The 22,099-nt window shown below is 41.7% G+C and overlaps 1 protein-coding gene across 1 annotated transcript; it reads left to right on the plus strand.

Moving 5' to 3' along the window:
- Nucleotides 1-13,519: 13,519 nt before the first annotated feature.
- Nucleotides 13,520-16,707, plus strand: LOC109154639 (protein LSM12 homolog). Its single transcript, XM_019302374.1, has 5 exons — nt 13,520-13,720; nt 13,863-14,028; nt 14,381-14,461; nt 15,940-16,063; nt 16,167-16,707. The coding sequence occupies exons 1-5, from the start codon at nt 13,597-13,599 to the stop codon at nt 16,206-16,208; spliced, it is 537 nt and encodes a 178-aa protein (XP_019157919.1). The 5' UTR covers nt 13,520-13,596; the 3' UTR covers nt 16,209-16,707.
- Nucleotides 16,708-22,099: the final 5,392 nt, after the last annotated feature.

The following is a 22,099-nucleotide window of genomic DNA, read 5'->3' on the forward strand; positions in this document are numbered from 1 at the left end:
CCGAAATCTTAAAACACAAATTTATAATTTTATAAGGAAAGTTCTAATAATTTTTTTTTTTTTGTTAGACCATGAAATATTCATACGAGATGAGGTTTGAACTCTCGATTTTTCTTAGAACATTCCAATAGAGTTTTTGAAATGATTTTTGGAGGGGTTTTTGAAGTTTGGAGTCTAATGTAGAAGTGATGGAAGGAGGAGAGAGAGAAAGTTGGGTTCTTGTAGAAAAGATATGTTTTTGTCTCCTAATGTGAGCCCTACCAAATAATTAAAAAGAAAAAAAAAAAAAGACAGTTAATGCGCAATAAGCGCACCAACAACGTCCAGTGGACACGTGTAGTCCGGGGATTATTACTTTTCTTTTCTTCATTCTCTTTCCTACTTGGCTCCTAAAAACTTGTGTAAAAATTAAATTGTTAAAGATGCTCTTAAAGAATGAGAGTGTACGATTACTCACGCCAACTAAGTTGGTTTCGAGCATATTCTACTCAATGAAGGTTTTTCATGGGGGTTTAGCACATGTGATAAAAAGAGAAGCTTATATTAGCAAAGGATGAGAGAGAATGAGAGTTTTTTAATGTCAATTCTATGATTTTTTGAAGAAAGAAAAAAAAAAAGTTGTGCCTTAGTGCAGAGCAAATGCCCAACGGGCGCTTAGGATGGTCACTGGTAGAATTGATAATTGAGTTAATACCCAAAATCGTCCTCGACTATAGTGGTTTTTCTCAATTTCGTCCTAAACGACTTTGGTGACCTAATATCGTCCCAGACTTTTGTGTTTCGGGCAATTTTGTCCCAGACTTTTGTGCTTTTGCTCAATTTAGTCCATCATTTGTTATTCTGTCCATTTGGTGTTAAATAAATAGACAATTAAGTAATTTTAATATTGACATCTCTTTACTCATAAACATGTGAACTGCGAAATCCCTTTTTTTTTACGAATTACTCCCAGAATTACTCCTAAAACTGCGAATATAAAATTTGATTTGCAAGTCCGGGAGTAATTCTGGGTGTAATTCGTACAAGAAAGAGGAATTTCGCACTTCACAAGTTGAAAGTAAAGAAAGATCAATATTGACATTACTGAATTGTCCCTTTATTTAACACCAATTTGACGGAATAAGAAATGGAGGACGAAATTGAACGAAACACAAAAGTCTGTGACGATATTAGGTCACCAAAGTCGTTTAGGACGAAATTGAGAAAAACCACTATAGTCGAGGACGATTTTGGGTATTAACTCATTGATAATTTGTGTAAACGAGTTTGTTAATAGGTTAACATGATAACAACACAAACATGATGGGCTAAATAACACGTAAATGACTTGTTAACTTTAACAAGATAGAGTTCTAAACACTAACATAAACATTATTTTTAAATTTAAACAAGATAATTGACGCATTCAGTTAACAAGTTTCAGATCTATACACTATAACATGATAATCCCTTTAGAACTCAGGCCATCCATACCAATGGATATTGGACCGGTTTTTGAAGAAAAGCAAAGTAAGGTGGAGTAGAGAGCTGATGGAGAGAGAAGATCAAAGTTGCTCCTGCAAAGAAGGAAATTTTATCACAAAAATTGGATCCCATCATAGCATTTACTCCTCCCATATGGCCGTGTGCAAGGCAACTAAGGCTATCATCATCTCAAAAATGTTAGCACTTGCAAGATGACATGGCCATTGAAGTGGCATTTTAAATTTCTTTTTGTTTTAATTTTCGTGCCATATGTCTAGCAAGCTTTCTTAATTGGAAAGCTTGCTAAAACTGCATGGCAGCCTTTGTGTATTTTTTTTTTCTTTATTTATTATTTGTGTATTTCAGTTATTTATTATATTATTATATTATTATATTTATAATATAATATGAAAGTGGGACAATTTTAGAAAGTGAGAATATTGCAAGGATGTAGAACAAATAGTTGATAATTTGTAAATTTGATGATAGGGAAGTTCCACCCATTTTAGAAAGTGAGAGAAATTTGCTGGGATAAGGATATCATAATGCGCCTTTTTTTTTTTTTTTTGAAATCAGATTTGTTATATATATATATATTTTTTTCTTCCCCCATTTTCTCTTTCCTATTCACACTTACAAAAATTCCTCAAAAATCACAAAAAACCCCACTATTATGGATGATCTCACTAAACATGTTAATTTTATTTTTTAAAAAATAAAACTAAATTTTTTTAATTAAATTAATAGAATATTAAAGATATTTAATTGTTTTTTTTTTTTAAAAAAAAAGATATTTAATTCATAACATACCATAATATTCATAAAATGATAAAATAATATTTAAAAATCATAACTAATACTAATATTAATGGCCTAAACAAGTTCTTTACAGAATAAGCGAGTTGACTTGTTAAGACACGAATTTAAATGAATTATTAACGAGTTAATTTATTAATATCCCCGAAACACGCTAAGGGTAAACACTAATCCGTTATTTTTGTGTAAATTTCATTGAGTTTTAACAAATTGTGTTGCAAATTGTTAGGTTTAGTCACTAGCTAGCGATCCGACTACCCCCAATTAATTTTTTAATTCATATTTTGTGCTAACTTGGCCAACACAAAAACTCCATTGTTTGGGTTAGTTTCGCAATCTTTAAAACTAAGAATTTTTTTGTAATACATCATTTGTTTTTCAACCACTCCATACAACTAAAAATCGCACTCTTTCTATTTTTGGAAGTAAATTTTGCAATAAGCAACATCTTAAGAAAAATGAATTTTCTTAATTAAACTATTATTATTAGCTGACAATATATTTAAATAAATAAATAAAGAAGAATATTAAATAACTTATCAAATAATTGGTTTTCAAATTAAATAACAATATGTCATGATATTATTAGTTTTCAACAATTTATCTATTTATTTTTTTTTTTGAATGTTACTGGCCCTATTACATTGTAGTATCTGTTCATATACTTTCTCAACCTACTGAAACACAAAGAACCAATAACGCCTCCACTGAGGCTCAAACTCATAACCTTCCAAATGGAAGTCCAACCCGGGTACCATTAGACCACATAGTCTTGGTAACAATTTATCTATTTATAATTACCATTTAATTAAACTAATGGCTTCTTAAGATTATCGGTTTAGAATCTATGATTATAAAAGGAGAATGAATCTCTACACCATTACCACTACAAAGTGATTTAAAAAATGTCATGTCACTTTCTCTTTACCAGAACTAGAGATGACAAATTGTTCCGTTCTCGATAGGGATCCCTGATGGCTGATCCCCGACCCGTCCCAATGGAAATAAAGACATGGATGCAGATACTCCTCCTTGAGACACACACACACACACACATAATTGAGATCAAATGAGAACTACCTCTTATGTGATGAGTGTGAATTATTTATTGTATATCTTGTAATGTCTGATTGTGCAGTTCTCATGTGATAATGTTTACATATCTTAGTTAAAAAAGGCACGTGATTACTCCTACACTTAAACAACACCACCGAATGCTAATATCTATTACTCTTTAATCTGAAGCCCAACATTAATTTTCATTTTCATCATCTTCATCTTGCTCTCCTTCTTCTTCTTCCTTATTTATTTTTTCACACATGAATGATAAATCGCACTGGAAAAATCTTATAAGATAAACTTGACTAAAAAAGTATTAACAAAAATTTAACTCATGATCTTAAAGTACAAGAATTATGTTCTACCTATTTAACCACCCTTTCGAAGCCACTGTCTTTCAATTCGAATAGTGGGTGTCTCTCTTGTAGCAATTGATTATATATTCAAACCATTTAACACCTCTCACTGCACTTATGAGTGCAGTATCCACTGATTGTGAGTGTCAACTTTATTTTATTGCTTTAATAATTGATTCCCATATTATTTTTCTTCAACATTATCTTGTGAAAATACTTAATTACACATTTAGATTTTTATATATTTTGGTTTTCATTTCTGGATATGGTTTTGACATTCTTAATTAACTAGTGGAAGACAAATGGGATAACATAACTCAAATTGTAAATGATGGCTACACTTGCTTACTATTTTAAATCATATATTATTTCGGGTTAGGTATTAAACATGTTTTAATCAAGTTGTTGGTTCTAAAGGGTTAGTTAACATTTTATACAATATATGGTTTATTTAAAAAAAAAAAAAAAATTAAAAGGTTCATGTGTATTGTAATTTTTTTGGGTGATGAGAGAAATCTATAGCCACTATTTTAGCGTGTATATTGGGTAAATATCGCTCACGTGTAATAGTCCTCAGATCATGCAAAATAAGTAAATCACACTAAGAAGACCATGTGCCACAAACTCGATTAAGTGAGTATTGACAATAATCGAACTCGTAAATTTTAGATACAAAAATTATGCTCTATTTATTTGATTATCCTTTTCAGGGTAGGTGTCCTACCATTTTAATATAGGGTTTGGGCTTGCTAGGTGGAGAAAATGTTGCAGAGATATCATTCTTGTTTACATCCTTACTAATTGTGTCACTTTGTTAATAATTCAATTCCAACTTAAAAACTAAAAATAGTGACACCAGTAAAAATGGACTAAATATGCTATTTTACTATAACCCAAAAAATATAACCCAACTTAGGGGTGCCTAGGTGGCCTTTTTACAACATTGCTCACAATTCCTAACAAGGTTTGAATTCATGAATAAAATTTTGATCTCAAGAATCTTGCAAGTTATAGACTCATGTTAAAAAAAAATAGTTATAATTTTATAGGGTTTTGACTTCAATAAAAAGTTTTAGAAGGGTGAAATAGATTTTTTCTTTTTTGTTCATTTATTTATACAAAATAATGATTTTAATAATTTAATTGTTACATAAGTATCATTAACCTTCTAACTTTTTTATGAGACGACAATTTTTACAATTACATTTTTTGACCACTAATGGAGATCTTAATAGTTCAGAATTACAAAATTACAATTCCTTATAGGGACCAAACTTGTTACCTCGTGAAAAATTTTAAAAAATCAATAATGCTCATATTAACAATTTGATGGATTTAATTAATCCGGGGTGGACCTGAATCAATAAATCCGGATAAGAACGTAATATAGAATAAATAAATGTAACGCAAGGATATCGTATGGTCCGTGGCTGGGCTCGGGTCGCGGAGACTTGGGTCCGTCTCTCTGGATCGGTTCGTTCCGGGTCCAATATATCCATCACGAGTCCCCACTCTCTTCGTTCTGATGAGTCGACAACGATAGAGAGTAACACATTCCGAGCCGACTCCTACGCGGTTGCCCCAAGTCGATAATTAGCCGACCTCCTCCAAGTAAACTTTTATCGCGGATAGAATTTTCCTTCCGAAAAATCCTCCCCAGATATGGTAGAATCCCTATTAACATGCAATTCCCTCCTTATAAAATCTTGAGAATCTCACCCATCATATCCATCAAATCTTCCTCCCATCCCCATCACCTTTTCCTTTTCCCCATACACCTTTTCAAATTTTGAACTCTTGGTCAACTCTTCCCCTTCCCCCTCTTTTCCATCATCTATCTCCTATTTAAACCCCCCATTCTCCATAATTTCGGCCATCCCACCATATCACCACACCAAGAATCTCTCAAGCTCCTCCTAGAGTCACAAGCTTTCTTCCGAGTCTCCAAATTTCATCCCGAGTCCGGTTAGTCGTTTCTTCTTCTTCTCCTTCTTCCTAGTGTTCGAGTTGCATAATCTCTCTCTCTTTTTTTTTTTTTTTTGATAGCCGTTCGGACCGATCAGTCCTTTGGAACTTAGGCCGGGGGACTCTTCCGTTGGGGTTGGTGCGCGAGGTCGGGCCTCGTGCCCCCTTAGGGTATGCTAACCGCGACGGTATAGTCTCGTGAGACTAGACCGCGGGGTTCCTCCGTCGGGGTTGGTACGCGAGGTCGGGCCTCGTGCCCCCTTAGGGTATGACTGGGGAAGTCGGGTAAGAAATTGCCTCCCTTCTTGAGGAGTGAACGAGAAAAAATGTTCCGTAATACAAAACTTTATTATGTTTATAGCAACGGAGGGGGCCTGCCGCCTCCTGTGACATTATTTGAAAAAAGGGATGAGATGGTCATAACGGCCGTGAGATGGTCCGCTTTCCATGCGGGGGTGGATCACTGGTAGTACCTCAACAAATGCTCCGAGTTCCAAACTCTGGGTATCACCTTTCCTTTGGGGTTCTTGAGTTTGTAACTGCCCGGACGGATCACCGCTGCCACAATATAGGGGCCCTCCCAGTTCGCGACGAACTTTCCTCCGGCTTGGGGTTGGCTTGCCTCTCTCCTCCTGAGTACATAATCTCCTGCCTGGAAGTAACGGGGTTGTACTCGTCTGTCGTGGTAGGACTTAGTCTGCCTCTGGTAATTTTCAGCTCGGATGGAGGCTGCCTCTCTTCTATCGTCCACCAGGTGGAGGTCGGCCCTATGGTGCTCCTCGTTGGCGTCGGGGTCATATTCTTTTTCTCGGCGGGAAGGTATGACCGCTTCTGCAGGGGCTCGGGCTTCAAAACTGTAGGCTAAGGAAAACGGTGTTACCCCCGTGGCCCTTCTAGGGGTGGTGCGATAGGCCCATAGGATGACGTCGAGCTCTTCTACCCATGCTCCCCCTGAGGATTCAAGTTTCTTCTTTAGGCCATTCACTATGGTGCGGTTGGCGTTCTCCACCTGCCCATTGGCTTGTGGATAGCATACGACCACTCGACTATGGTTGATGCGACACTCGGCGCAGAATCTTTCAAACTCTTACCCTTCGAATTGGCGTCCGTTGTCAGTAATGAGTTGCATCGGGACCCCAAAACGGCACAAAATGTCTTGGTAGACAAACTGTTTTCAACGGGCACTTGTGATGCTTGCCAGCGGCTTCACCTCTACCCATTTGGTAAAGTAATCAACAACCACTATGAGGTACTTTCTTTTTCCCGACCCCATAGGTAGAGCCCCTACTATGTCCACCCCCCACCTGGACAAGGGGATGACCAAGCTGATCGGGGTGTAGTTCGTGGCGGGTCGGCCGGGGCTGACCTGAAAGTGCTGGCATGTCTCGCAGCTCCTAGCGTAGTCGGCGCACTCTTTGGCCATTCTCGGCCAAAAGTACCCTTGCAAGATAGCTCGGCGGGCCATCGTGTAGGCGCCCTGGTGGGCAGAGCAGGTCCCTTCGTGGATTTCTTCCATGACCGACCTGGCTTCGTCCGAGTACAAGCAGCGGAGCAGAGCGCTGTTGTACGACCTTTTATAAAGCGTGTCCCCCATGATAACATATGTGGGGGCATGCCACTTCACTAGCTTGGTGTCGACCTCATCAGGGGGTAGCGTACCTTTTTGTTTGTACTCCTTAAGGTAGTCCAACCAGCAGGGGGGTCGGCCTTGTATAGGTAGGACTGGGTAGGCTTCCAAACTTGACCTTTTAAAATCTTCAACTCAGGCAATTTTGGAGATCTGTTCTGGGGCTCCTTGGCTGAGTTTGGATAACATGTCGGCATCCGTGTTTTGATCCCGGGGTACCTCAGCTAGGTCGTTTGTGTGCAGGTTGGCTTCGGTGCTCTTCACAATCATGTCGTCGACATAAGTCTGTAGGTTGCGGCCGAGGACTTGTTTGAACACCTTGGCTACCATTCGGGTGTAGGTGGCACCTGAATTTTCAGCCCGAAGGCCATGACCTTGTAACAGTAGACCCCTTCCGGTGCGGTGAAAGCTGTCTTCTCCTCGTCGGCCTCCTCCATGAAGATCTGGCGGTACCCTCTGAACGCGTCTAGGAAGCTCATGAGGGCACAACCTGCTGTCTCATCCACCAGTTGGTCAATGTTGGAGAGTGGGAAGGGGTCCATAGGTAGAGATGACCACGGTTCCGGTTCGAACCGTACCGGGACTGTGCAAATCGGAACCGAACCAGAACCGTCTGTACAGTTCCGGTTCAGGTTCTTAACCGGAACCTTATAGGTTCCGGTTAAGGTTTGTAAAATCTTGGAACCGGAACCGCCACCGAAAAAAAACAAATATTATAGTGTTTTTTTTTTTAATTTTTTTTTAAATAATTCCAGTTAGAACCGGCGGTTCCAACCGGAACCGCCGGTTCTGAACCGAAACCGGAACCTTACTATAAGGTTCCGGTTCCGGTTTCACCATCCACGGAACCGAAATCGGCGGTTCCGAACCGAAACCGGCGGTTCCGAACCGAAACCGGCGGTTCCGAACCGGAACCGTGGTCACCCCTATCCATAAGACAGGCCTTGTTGAGGTCGGTGTAGTCCACGCACATCCTCCAGGTGGGCGGCTTTGGGGTGAGGACCACATTTGCTAACCAGGTGGGGTATAGGACCTCCCTGATGTGACCTATCTCCAAGAGGGTGTCGACCTCTTTCTTCACGAACTCTCTCCTGTCGGCGGAGAGGTACCTCTTGCGTTGTTGGACTGGCTTGGCTGCGGGGTCCACGGCCAGTTTGTGTGTGATCACCTCGCAGCTGAGACCCGGCATGTCTTGGGGGCCCCATGCGAAGATCTCCTTGTAACTTCGGATCATGTCGATGATGCGAGCTCGGAGCTCATCCGGGAGGTCGACCTCTACCTTCACGACCCGATCGGGGTGGTTGAGATCCAAGACGACTTCTTCCGACTCGACTATGGGCTCGGCCCGAGGCTGACCCGCCTCCCCTTGTAATGCTTTCTCAGCTATGGTGTGGACCCGGAGGTCCTTCTTGTCCATCTGGCGGCATGCTCGTAGGTAGCAGCTACGACTCACTCTCTGGTCCCCCCGGGCGGTCCTGACCCCGGTTGGTGTTGGAAACTTGAGACACAGGTGCTCCATGGAAATCACGCACCTGAGGTCCTCCAGGGCAGGTCGACCGAGTACCATGTTGTGGGCGCAACTGATTTTTACGACCACGAACTCGACTTTCCACTTCTTGAGGTGAGGCGAGGTGCCTATCTCCACTTCCAAGCTAATCGATCCCTCCGTCTCGATCGAGTTCCCCGTGGACCCGGACAGGGGGGTCCTAACTTGCTCCAGTTGGTCTCTTGGGAGGCCGAGCTGGGTGAACGTGTCGTAGTACATGACATTTACCGAGCTGCCCGTGTTTACGAGCACCCGGTGTACCACCACGTTGTTGATGTCCAGCTTGATCACCAAGGAATCCCGATGGGGAGGGGGCCGTCTGGCAGGTCGTCATCGGTGAAAGTGATGGGTTTCCTCCTCAGCTTCTTCTCACGAGGAACTTGTGTCACCTCCCCGACGTACAGGCTCCTTACCCACCTCTTCTGCTCGGCTTGGGTGTCGCCGCCCTCGGGCCCTCCAAACATGACATAGATAGACCGCTTCTTCGGGGGCTGGGAGTCTTCTGTCGTCTTGTCGTCCTCTTCAGAGCTTTGGCCGAGCTCTCTTTTGCAAGGTGCCGATTTTGACGGCGCGGAGCCACCACCCCCTTTCCTCCACACGTTGTCCCGGTTCTGGCATTGGGGTTGGCTAGTCCGTTTGATGAATTGGCCCAGGTAACCCATCTGGATGAGCTCCTCAATCTGCTTCTTCAGGAGGATGCACTCATCCGTGTCGTGACCCTTCTGGCGGTGGAACCGGCAGTACTTCTTGGGGTCGCCCTTCGCTGATATCTTCATGCATTCCTCCTTTGAGAACTCGACGATCCCATAGTCCTCCGCGTGGGCTAGGATGATGCTCACGGGGTGTGTTAGCGGGGTGAGGAAACGTGTGGGGTTCAGTGTGGGCCCCTCGGCATATTCGCGGTGGTGTTACCGTGGTGCCCTGCTGCACTCCTCCTGGGGAGCTTTGTCTTTCCGACCTCTCCCTTCCTCCTGATCATTTTTCCTCTTCTTGGCGGCTTCGGCGTCAGCATACCTGGCCGCCTTGTCCATCAGGTCGGTATAGTTCTTGGGGGGTACCGGATGAGGTCCTGGTGAAAAGCACCCGACCTCAGATTGTTCCTGAAAATCGGCATGGCCGACTTACCATCGAAATTGGCGACCCCCAAGGCCTCTTTCTTCCATTTACTGAGGTACTCGGCCAGCGATTCCAAGCTTTTCTGTTTCAGGTGGCACAGGTCGGCGATTTGCTTCTTCCTTTGGATGCTGGTGGCAAAGTGGGACAGGAACTGTTTAGTGAGGTCTGTGAAGGTAGAGATGGACCCCCCGAGAGGGACCCGAACCAGTCATGTGCCTGTCCGTCTAGAGTAGCAAAGAACCCCCTGCATAGGATGGCATCGGTAGCCCCGGTGATCATCATGGCGGCCCTGTACCTGGTGAGGTGCGACCGAGGGTCCGTGGCCCCCGAGTACGCCTTGATGGTGGGGAAACGGAAATCCTTAGGCAAGGGTTCCTCCATGATAGCACCCACGAACGGGGTGGACAGTACGTCTTGGGGCTCCGGGGACCCGTCCCTCTCGTGGATCTTCTTCTGGAGCTCGTCCATCCTCCCCCGTAGCTACTCGACCTCGTCCCGATGAGAACTCGGGACTCTACCATTCGTCTCACCTGTTCGCTCTACCCGGTAGGCCTGCCCGTGCCGTGGTGGAGCACGGGTCCCACGACCTGGTGACCTACGCGAGCCTGCATCCTGTTGCGGCCGGGCTTGGGGTCCGTGGCTTGGCGACCTCCGGGTGCTCGATGCTTGCTGTGACGGCCTGCGGGAGCACGATTCTGCTGCTGGTGGCTCGTTGGCGGCCGGCCTCTGACCCAGCCTGTCCCGAGTCGACACACGATCGCCCAACCTCTCCAGGGCGGGCTTGGTTTGGGTTGGTGCCCTTCCATCATCGTCGTGCTGACGGTTTCGGTGGGAGCCCCTTCCTCCTCGCCTATCCGTTGGTCGAGGCGAGTTGACCTCCCCCTGTGTGGCGTGTGCCAAGGGTGGCCGGGTGCTCGGCTCGCTGCGCCTCTTGGAGAGAGGTGGAGGTGGAGGTGGCGCCCAGGTTGGCTTGTTCCTCTGCCCGGAAGCCCATCGCGACACGTGCGAGTGCTGTGGAGGCTTGTTCGAAGACCGCCACCCCCTCCTGGAGGAGAGCGCGAGCTGGAGTAGGGGTGGCAGGGGGTGGTGCACCACCGCTACGGTGGTTGGTGAGCTGGGCCCTCAGATCTCCCCCCGACCTGGCGGAGGTGGCCGGTTGGATGCTAGGGGCCCCATTTGGGCCGTTCCCGGTTGCGACGAGCTAGGTACCGCAGGAACTGTTGGTGTGGCGAGAGTTGGATCTCGATCTTGTCATGGTAGCTGGTCGCGGTAGATCACTGAATATAGAACACGCTTGAGCTGGTACAGCAGTTCTCAACAAGAGCTCCAATGACCGAATCAATAAATCCGGATAAGAACGCAATATAGAATAAATAAATGTAACACAAGGATATCGTAAAGTCGCGGGGACCGTATATTATATTAAGTATCGCTAATAAGCTATTACAAGGCTTGATTAGGACAATAATCGGGCTATAAAGTAGTAGTTTAGGAATGGAGTGTCCTTGTTAGGACAAGGTGGGGTCTTTTATATCAACTAAACCCCCAACCGCACCCCAAAAAACGGGGGTGGTTAGATCGGGCCGCTTTGACCGCGTCGTCTCCGGGACCGGGTCCAAAGCAAGGCCACTCGGCATGGCCGAGCTGGTTATGTACCGAGCTCGGCCTAGCCGAGTCCACCATGGACTGACCCGGCAGTAGCCGAGGTCCATGGTGACGAGCTCGGGTTTACCGAGCTCGTCCGTGGCTAGGCTCGGCCCATAGCCGAGCTGCTTGGGCTGACCCGGCCACGGCCCAAGGGTTTGGGCCGAAGCATCTCGGGTCGCAGCGATTTGGGTCCGTCTCTCCGGGTCGGTTCGTTCCAGGTCCATTATATCCATCACAATTAAAAAATTAAAATTACTATTTTGTATAAATATAGAAAAGGAAAGAATTATTTTCCCTTTTAAATATCTTCTCCCAAAAGGTTGAATCCCCATTCCAAAAGGCCTCCCCACACCCCGACCCGACAAAGCATGTGGGAGGATGTAAATCACGGTGACTCAATGGTTCAGCAGACATGGCCAAATGCCGGTGCGCACAAAGAATCTACCCACTTTGGACATAATTCCCACACTGCCGCCGCCGAGGTTCAAACCTTGGTCTCTTCTCCCAAATACTACTCACTAAACCATTGAGTTAAACCCGTGCGGTCCCTTTTAAATATCACTCCGTAATGAACTTGTAACTACTATGATTTTTTAATTTTATTTATTTATTTTTGTTTTAAGATTACAAATTCACTTGGCAAAGAACACACTAACAACTTGTAAAAAAAATTCAAATGGTTTGGGTTGTTGTAAATAAATTTTTTATCTGACAAGCACATTATTCTCAGATGGCACCCCTCTGCATCTTCTCACAAATTATGTTGTGGACTCGTGTTCACAATGCATTATGGACACAGGTCCAAAACGACGTCGTTTTCATGGAAAACGCGGCATTCCAGTTAAAAAAATGACATTATGAATGTATAGTTATGGAATTATGAATGTAAGTTATAGAATTATGAACAAGAGCTCTGACATTATGAACTTACAATTATGAACATAGAGCTTCGAAAATTATGAATGTACAGTTATGGAATTATGAATGTACAGTTAGGGAATTATGAATGTACAGTTGTGGAATTAGGAATGTACAGTTATGGAATTATGAATGTACAGTTATGGAATTATGAACACCGAGCTCTGACATTATGAACTTACAATATGAACATATAGTGATAAAATTATGAACATAGAGCTTCGAAAATTATGAATTTATAGTTATTGAATTATGAATGTACATTTACGAAATTATGAATGTACAGTTATGGAAGTATGAATGTACAGTTATGAAATTATGAACACAGAGCTCTGATATTATGAACTTACAATTATAAACATATAGTGATAAAATTATGAACATATACTCCTATAACGAAGTGGTCTTAATTTTTTTTTTTTTTTTTTAAAGTGGAAGATAATGGTGCCACTAACGGCACCATTACCGTGTCTAGCATGCATGCTGGACACGGGTCCATAGCATAAAGATGTGCCTCTTCTCTATACTACATTGTAATAGAGGAGAAATTATACCATGGATCAGGGCCTATCTTGCACTGTAGACCTTGGTCCAAAAATAACCTTCAAACTCTGTATTTATAGTTGACAAATTCTGTACCTATAGTTGTACCTGTAGCTATCCTATTATGTGTCATCAATCATCCAAAAGTAACCTTCAGATTATGTATCTATAGTTGACACATTCTGTACCTGCAATTGATAATTTCTGTACATGTAGCTATCATATTATGTGTCAGCAATTATCAAATTATTTGTTTATATGTGCAGAAACAACTAATACAAAATGTGTTAATTGAATGTACAAAATATGTATAAAATTTTTATATCAGGATATACAATGTATAACAATTGTCTTTAAGAATCAACAATACTCCTTGCTTTGTTAGTTTAGTTTTGGGCTTAGGTTTCCATTTCCTCCTTAGAGCCCAGTGGATATAGTTTGGACTTTGTCAGTTTTGAGCTTCGAAAGACCTCTCATAAGCAAGAGAAAAGAGAGAGAGAGAGAGAGAGAGAGAGAGAGAGAGAAGAGGAGTGGCGTCCATGGAAGCTCACAGCAATGAAGATTTCGCGGTCGGGTGTATACTCTCCATCAAAACCACTTTTGGTGAAGAATTTGAAGGCCAAGTGATCACCTTTGACCGCCCCTCCAACATCCTTGTTCTTCATATCCTTATAAAGATTCAATTTTTTTTAAAATTTTTTATTCTTATTTTTTCTGTTTTGTTGCTTTCTTTTTGTGAGTAAAGCATAGGGTTTGTGTAATTATTTTAAAATTCTTTTTTCCTTGACTTTGATCTTGGAATCACAAGAAGGAGGGAATTCAGGGTCAGGACCCAAGAGGAATTTACGGCTATTGAAAGCTAACTATATCAAGGATTTTGCTCTCCTGGGTCATGGAGAAGACCCACTTGATGCCAACAAGTGTTTTCTCGATCTGGATACTCTAAAGGCTAGGGAGGATTCTGCAATCAGGTTGCTAAAATTTTGAATCACTCAATTCATTTATGTGTTTATTAAATACCCATTTCTGAAATTTACTTTTGTTTCTTTTTCTTTGTAATTTTGGATGCCTATCATTTTTGTTGGCTAAGACCGGTAAGGGCCAAGTCCAGCATTTGGGTAGGGATTGTTGGGCGGGGGCACGAAGGGCCAAGTCCAGCACCAGTTGGGCGGAGGCCGGGCGGGCCAAATCTAGCACGTGCTTATGGAAAATGTGGCAGTATAAGGAAAAAAAATTGGGCTTTAGCTACGAGTTATAGTTTTTGGTCGTAGTGGTATGCTTTGTCCTAACAATTTGATGAATGGAAATTGGCTTGTGTTGCAGACAAGCCGAGTTGGATGCAGAGAGATTTGGGGTTGGTGTCACATCTGAGGCTCAGAGTATATTTGATGCTTTGGCTAAAACGTAATGCACCCTTATCCTACTCTTTTAGTTGCCTGTTCCTTTACAGTTTACATACCCGTTCTTGCTTATGCTTTGGAACAGCCTTACACTCTTATTATTGAATTGCATTTCCAATCAATATGACATTCTTATCATAATGATGATGATATGCCATTTTGCAAGATAGCAAAGATTCTGTTTTTATGTTTGTAAATACTAATGCGGAGTACTCACTAATAATTTTTAGATTGAAAGAATTATTAGATATTGTTGGGCAGAGGCCAGGAAAGGGCCAAGTCCCGCGCACAAGGTGGTTAGGGGATTGTTGGGCGGAGGCTCCAGCACCCTGCCTCTCGAAAATGTGGCAGTATAAGGAAATAAAGTTGTGCCTTCGCTATTAGCTATAGCCTTTGGCGAAGCGCTTGATCCACCAGATATGGTTTGCGTTAAAGTTGCATTAGTAGGATACATGGTTTTGTACTAAATAAATTTCATTACTTTGCATTTATGCTAAGTACATTATAAGTTTCTTCATATTCAAGAGAATAGGAGCTTTATTAAGTAATGACTGCATATACTAACAATTATTGTATTGTAAACCAAGTAGCCTTCACAATGCCATCGGAACTTCATATGCCTAAAAGTCATCATGCTATTTTCTACTTGTCTTTATATCTTGGTGAAACTTCCTTCTATGTTGATTACGACTTTTCGCCAATGTTGAAAAAATCGCTAGGCGCCATCTAGGCGCCTGAGGACCGCCTAGGGCGCCTAGAGCGCCTAGGCGGGCGCCTAGAACGCCTAGGCGGGCGCCTAACGCCTAGGCGCGATTTTTGCAACAGTGCTTTTCGCTACTAGCTATAGCTTTTAGTGTAGTGGTAAGCGCTTGATCTTAACACTTGTGGAGTCCATGTGTGAAAACAAAGAAATACCAAAGACCCATAGATTTTATGGTCTGAAATGATCTATGACTGGTCATGAATGAAGATGCTTGGAACTATATATCTATTCGTAAATCTTTTAAATCCACAATTCATTCATTTGATTTCGGGAAAGAGATTTATTGTACTTCAGAAGGTGAGTTAATACTAGTGTCCTATGATATTACAGTTTCAATGCGATATTATGTTCTAGTTCTGTATCAATATTTGTCATAATAGTAACCAGCTTGGTTGGCGTGAGTGGCCGTGCACTCTTGTCCCTTAAGAGAGGTTGGGAGTTCGAACCTCCTTTTGTATGGAAAAACTAATCTGGCCAGCACTTTGCCCCTTAATTGGGCCCCGGCCCATGCGAACGTGGATTAGTCTGAGTATGGTACAGGCTTAAAGGTGCCTCCTACAATTAGGGCCGGCTCAGGACACCTCGTGGTCTAACCCAAAAAAATATTTGTCATAATAGTCGTCCAATTTACAGATAGAGCGTACATTTGGTGGTCTTAGGATATCTTTCGATGAGAATATGTCATATATCAGATGCTAATCTAATTGTTCTTGTAACAGGCATCCAGTGCGCTGGGACAAGACAGTCATCGTTGTGATGAATGAGGTGCGTGTTAGCAGCCCCTACCTTCCCGAGTCTGTGAAAGGAGGTACCCCTGCTGCAAATGAAAGGGTGCGGAAAGTGGTAAGAAACTTCTAAATACCACATCCCTCTCGAGGGGTATTTTGCCGACAATTTGATGACAAAAAATAATCCGTCTCCTTTGTTTGCTATCCTTATTCCTTAGCTTGAACTCGAGAGGAAGAAACTGCAAGCTCGTAACGCTTGACAGTGGCGTGCCTTTGATCCCGTACTCCCTTCATGGGAATGCATCTGAGGTCTTCCGGGGAAACGCTCCACTTACCTCAGTGAAGAATTCTAGCGTTCATATTTGTAAGAGATTCCGGGTTTTATAATGCTATAACTAAAACCCTCGTACTCCCGAGTCCCGAGTTCCACCCCCTGCCGCCATGCACCTTATACTGACCCGTTTTTCATTTCATCTTTTGCTGTACCGTTGCTTTCTGGATGTGCCAAGAGACCTGTGTGTTCTGAAACGGCTAACAGGTCATTCAGTTCTCTCTGTCAATCCTCGACTTACCATTATGTTTCGTGTTTCGTATCAATGTTATAAAGTTATCAGTGCAGATTTTGCATATTTTACCTCCCTTAGTACTTGTTACATTCTTCTTTTTGATTAATATCACTTTTTTTTTTGCCCCTCGGCACGACCATCTGATTGATATTAGTTCAACTTCATTTTTACATCTCCAGAATTTTTGCTTGTATCTGATTTAGTTCCATTGAACTGAGGAATAGGAGTTGTTTTCAGTGGTCATTGGTTCATCCAATCCTCTTGTGATGTTTGTGACAAATGGGTGGTTTAACTGAGGATTAAATTCTGGGTTTTCTGCTAAATCCTTTGTTTGGTAAAATCTTAATTCTTTGCTTCGTTAGGCCCAGAAATGTCAGTCATCAATGGAGTCTCAAAATATTACCATCAAGATCCAACTTGGTTGGCGTGAGAGTGCACACTCTCATCCTTTAAAAGAGTTTAGAAATTCAGAACCTTTTCTTGTATGAAAAAACTAATATGATCAGCACTTTGCCTCTTAATTGGGTCGGTCTGGTGCAAATGGGAATGTGGATTAATCTGAGTATGATACGAGTTTAAAAGTGCCTCCTATAGTTAGAGTTTATGTCATGATGTAACAAAAAAAAAATATTAGCACCAAATAGTTTTTACTCATTATAGTATTGGTAATAGTTCCAATTATTCATATAACATCTCAATTATTAACCTTTTTGAATTTAAAAAAAAGTTACTTAAATTAGCTCATGATCATGGAGCAACTTTCAAGGTTGTGAAATTAAAGTCACTGTGAAGTTTGAACCAAAGGTTATTAAGAGTACATTACATCATTAGCTGGCCTAGAACCCATCATTACATCATTTTGATTGTTGGGGAATTGAAAAAGGAAGGATGAATATATTCAAATGGTAATTTTGAACTCTAAATTTAAGGATCCCTCGCGCTCTTAACCCTGAAATAGTGTAAAAAAATGTTAGTCGTGAGATATGTTTTAGTAATTGGAGTGCTTGCTCAGTTCTCGTCATCTTCACATTGAGAATTCAAACTTGGGTTTTTGCTGATCGCTATAGTTACACTCAGTCGAACCCCAAATTTAAGAATTCCTTATGCCCCTATCCTTGGGATAGTGTAAGAAAATGTGAATTGCGGGATATCTTAGTAATATGAGTGCTTGCTCAGTTCTCATCATTCCCACATTGGGAATTCAAACTTGGGTTTTTGCTAGTTGCTAAAGCTACGTTTAGCCAAACCCCAAATTTAAAGATTCTTCAAGCCCCTACCTTTGAGATCGCGTGAGGAAATGTGAATCACGGGATATGACTTAGTAAAAAATCTGAGTGCTTGTTTAGTTCTTGTCATCCTACACTAGGAATTCAAACCTAGGTTTTTGTTGGTTGCTACAGCCACATTGAGCCTTTTGATCACTGAGTTATGTCTTGGGGGGTGAATATCTGCAACTATGTCCTCAAACATCATGGGAAGAACTAGATAAAACCAAACCAGATTACAATTGAATAGTTTAAAACTAGGTTAGCCAGCCAAAGCAGACCAAATAGTTTTTGCTAAAAGCACTGGGTTTAGGTTGATTAAGCATATTACAGAGGTAGGTCCCCAAACTCCAAAAGATTCCAACTTTTCTCCTCTTTTTCCGATCCTTTCTGCATTCCACCCAAAACACAGGTCTAACTTCAACTATAGCTGATAAAAACTAAAGCTGGAAAGCAGTCCAAAAAAACAAAAGAACCAAACATCAACAGAGAGACACCCAAACTCATGTTTTAACAAAGACAAACCAGATTTGAAGCAACTAAGGAAAGGGATTCACCACATTTGCATAAATGTTGCCATGGTGGCTATAAAACCCACCCCACCATCAAATTCTTGGCCCAGTTTTGTCTCTAAATGCTGAGGCTCTGATGTGAACCCATCCTCATCATCCTTGGCGGTTTGGGAGCAAGGTGGACACCCCAAGTCCGCGTGGCAGTTTCCCATTGGGTGTCGTCGCTCAAAATGTCCTTGCTCTTTCCATTTTGAAACAACCCACCAGACAATTTAGGTTTCGTTGTTTTCGTACGTTGCATGGGAACCAAAGATCGCTATCGCTCCCATGTAAAGTGTGAGAAAGTGGGTGGCTTTTTATCCCATTATTCATGCATGAACTTGATTTGTGATCCAAATGGTGGACATACACTCAACTTTTTTTTTTCTTTTTTTCTTTTTGGTTATATCAATACTGATTCTAGACACAAAAACACATCTTGCAAATGTGCACCTTAAGAAGGTGTGATTGGAGAGTGATTCTCTTATTAATGCTTAAGAGAATATAATTAAGGTGAAGTTGATCAAGATCCCAACCACAACCTTGTTGAGGTTTTTTGTGGTCTCATCTAGTACAACGAGATATCTTGTATAGTGCAGCATTATATCATGAGATACCAGTATCTCCTAACTCTCACTATTTCCTCAGAGTGAATATTACCAGGGTTACTAGTATATCTACTAAGTTTACTGTAAGTGTAAAATTATTTACACATTAGATTTATTGGCTATTTTATTTAGTAATAGTTTTATTAGTTTTTAATTAAGCAATTAATTAGAGATGTTAGAATTTGTTCTATTTTGGACCATGTGTTATTTAAGTATGTGGATGAGATGCATTGATAAATGAAGAAGTCAACAACGCATGAAGTCTTCAAAGGAAACAAAAGATGTGGCTGTGAATCATTCGAACAAATGAAGGCTATGATTAAGGATCACTAACGAGGCTTATCATTTAGTATTTAAGGAAGCTGTTCGAATGAAGAAGATTGCCAATTTTGAGATTAACATTAACGAGCGCACATCTGATTTACAAAGCTTTACATTTTAATGTGGTTTATTATTTAATTATTAAGAATATTTAATCTGTGCTACATGATCAGTACGTGGTACTGCTGAAGTATCTTGTGAAGATTGTTCGGGTATTCGTATGTCAGTCCGGGATAGGTGTTAGAAAGAGTGGTAGTGGTAAAGGCTGGAGGCCATCTACATTTACCTCTTGTAATACTCCTTTTGGTGAACATCTATAGTGGATTGGGTAGACGTGGGTTGCCCCGCAGACGTAGGAGAAGGAGCTCCGAACTGCGTAAAAATTTCTTTGTGTTTTTAAATTATTTTTATGCTTTCTGCTGTTATTATTTACACTTGCTTAAACGAGTTTAATTAATGAACGCAACTGGTGCATAACTTAAATAACAAGTAAAAACACAGTGCTTTTGGTTTTCAAGTGTCACGTTGCAATTTCAATTGGTATCAGAGTGTGTAGACTTAATTTATTAGTATATCGATATGGCGAATCCGTGCCTCTTGAACTCATTTCTTCAGCGGCTATTTTTATTTTTATCTGTTTATTGCTTATTTGTTTGATCTCACAGGGTGTTAAGTGTTACAGAATGGATCGTACTAAAGTCATTCCCCAGTTGGCAGGCGACAACTATGCATATTGGAAGGCTTGCACCCATACGCATCTAAAAGCTCAAGGTGAAGCCGTGTAGCGGTCTGTGGTGGCAGGTTGGACACATCCCACCAAACCCAGTTCCAGCACTGACGGAACAGAAATAGCTAAGCTTGAGACTGAGTGGACTCAAACAGAGATAACCAACGCTGGAAACAATGATAAGGCTTTAGACACAATTTATTCTCTTATGCATGAAAGCCAGTTCTCAATTGTTGCAGGTATTCCTTCAGCTAAAGGTGCTTGGGAGGCTCTTGAGTCTACTTACGAAGGAACGACATGGGTAAAACAGTCAAAACTGCAACTGGTCCAGTCAAAATTCGAAGAGCTTCGCATGAATGAGGATGAGACAATCATCGACTTTCACACACGCGTACAGGATCTGGCGAATCACGCAATGGTTCTTGGTGAACCATTCTCGCAAGCAAAACTTGTTAGCAAAATACTGAGATCTCTACCTCCCAGGTTTCGAATGAAAGTCACAGCTATCTAAGAGCATGATGGCTGGGAGAATAAATCGGTCACTCAATTAATGGGAAATCTTTAAACATATGAAATGAAAATCTTAACTGATCATACGAAAAAACAAAAAAATGTTGCATTGCCGCTGAAGAAAATAATGTTGTATCCGATTCAGATGAAACTAGTGATGATACAGTTGTATTCCTGACTAAACAGTTTTCCAAAATTTTGAAACAGGTATCCAAAAACACACGCAACAGAAATTCACAAAGGGGAGCAACGTCGTCCAAAACTGCGCCTAGGACAGGGGCGTCAAACTTCAAACAGTCTGTTTCACGTCCAGGACAGTCCAAAGAAAGAGCCAACAATAAAGGAATCAAGTGTTATGAGTGCGAGGGCTTTGGACATGTACAAGCTGAGTGTGCTACCTATCTTCGACGCAAAAAATCTATGTCAGCCATTACCTGGAGTTATGACGAGTCTGACGTTGAAACAACTGGATCGGATGTCGAAGAAATCTCGGGTAACTTTGTTGCATTTACGGCAAGAGTCACTGGCTGTTCAGAACCCATTGAAGACTCAAAAGGTGGTGAATATGTCTCTGCAGAAGATGTGGAACTAAATACTTTATCTTTTGAAGCTGAGTTTAATAAGTTGTATCCCAAATGGGAAGCCTTACGAAAAATGAACTGCAAACTAGCTAGTGAGATAGAGATTGTAACCAATGCCAATAAAGTATATCAAACTCAAGTAGCTGATAGAAATGTCTTACTTAAAGAAGCAGCTGATCGAGAAAAAAAACTACAAAACAAAGTACAAACTAGCAATGTACTACTGAAGGAGGCAGCCGACCGAGAAGAAAAACTCCAGCAAGAAGTACATACCTTGAAACAGGAGCTCAGCACCTACAAACGGCAAATCCAAATGATGGATACCACTTCAACACTTGATAAGATTCTTGATTCCGGCAGAAAATCTTCTGCAAAATTTGGTTTGGGCTTCACTGGGAGTAACTCCAAAGATAAGACAGTATTTGTCAAAGCATCTGGACCTGATCCAGAGGACATCCCTGAATCCAGCACAAGGAAACGCTCCTGTGGTAAAGTAAGCGCAAATAAGATACATTATAAACTATATAATCCCGTTTGCCACTATTGCAGGTTACGCGGTCATACCAGACCTGAATGTTACTATTTCTACAAGGATCAAATGATCAAGAAGTTCAGGCACAAGAACATACAACCCTTCACAAAACAAATTTGGGTTAAAAAGACTGATTATATTTCGTTTGTTTCGTTTCACTCTAAAAGTGCAGGAAGAGAAGAAAAATGGTACTTTGACATCGGATGTTCCCGTCACATGACAGGAAATATCAAATTCCTTAACAACGTAAATACCAGTAAAGGTGAAGTTACCGTTGGTGACGGTGTCAAAGGTCAGGTGACTGGTGTAGGCACACTAAATGTAGCTGGTTTGCCAAAACTGGACAAAGTGTTGCTTGTCCGTGGTCTTCATGCTAATCTTATCAGCATAAGTCAATTATGCGACTAAAACTGGAACGTATGCTTCACTAAAAATAGCTGCAGTGTGATGGACAAAACAATTCAATGTATCATGGAAGGTAAACGGTCAA

This window comes from Ipomoea nil, unplaced genomic scaffold, assembly GCF_001879475.1.
Source record: "Ipomoea nil cultivar Tokyo-kokei standard unplaced genomic scaffold, Asagao_1.1 scaffold2653, whole genome shotgun sequence".
Taxonomy (NCBI): Eukaryota; Viridiplantae; Streptophyta; class Magnoliopsida; order Solanales; family Convolvulaceae; genus Ipomoea; species Ipomoea nil.

What these genes read in the sequence shown, in the direction of transcription:
- LOC109154639 (XM_019302374.1), top strand. Translation starts at nt 13,597, where the DNA reads ATGGAAGCTCACAGCAATGAAGATTTCGCGGTCGGGTGTATACTCTCC. An exon ending in CTCCAACATCCTTGTTCTTC is followed by an intron (nt 13,721 to 13,862) that starts ATATCCTTATAA and finishes TCTTGGAATCAC; the next exon opens with AAGAAGGAGGGAATTCAGGG. An exon ending in ATGAAAGGGTGCGGAAAGTG is followed by an intron (nt 16,064 to 16,166) that starts GTAAGAAACTTC and finishes CTTATTCCTTAG; the next exon opens with CTTGAACTCGAGAGGAAGAA.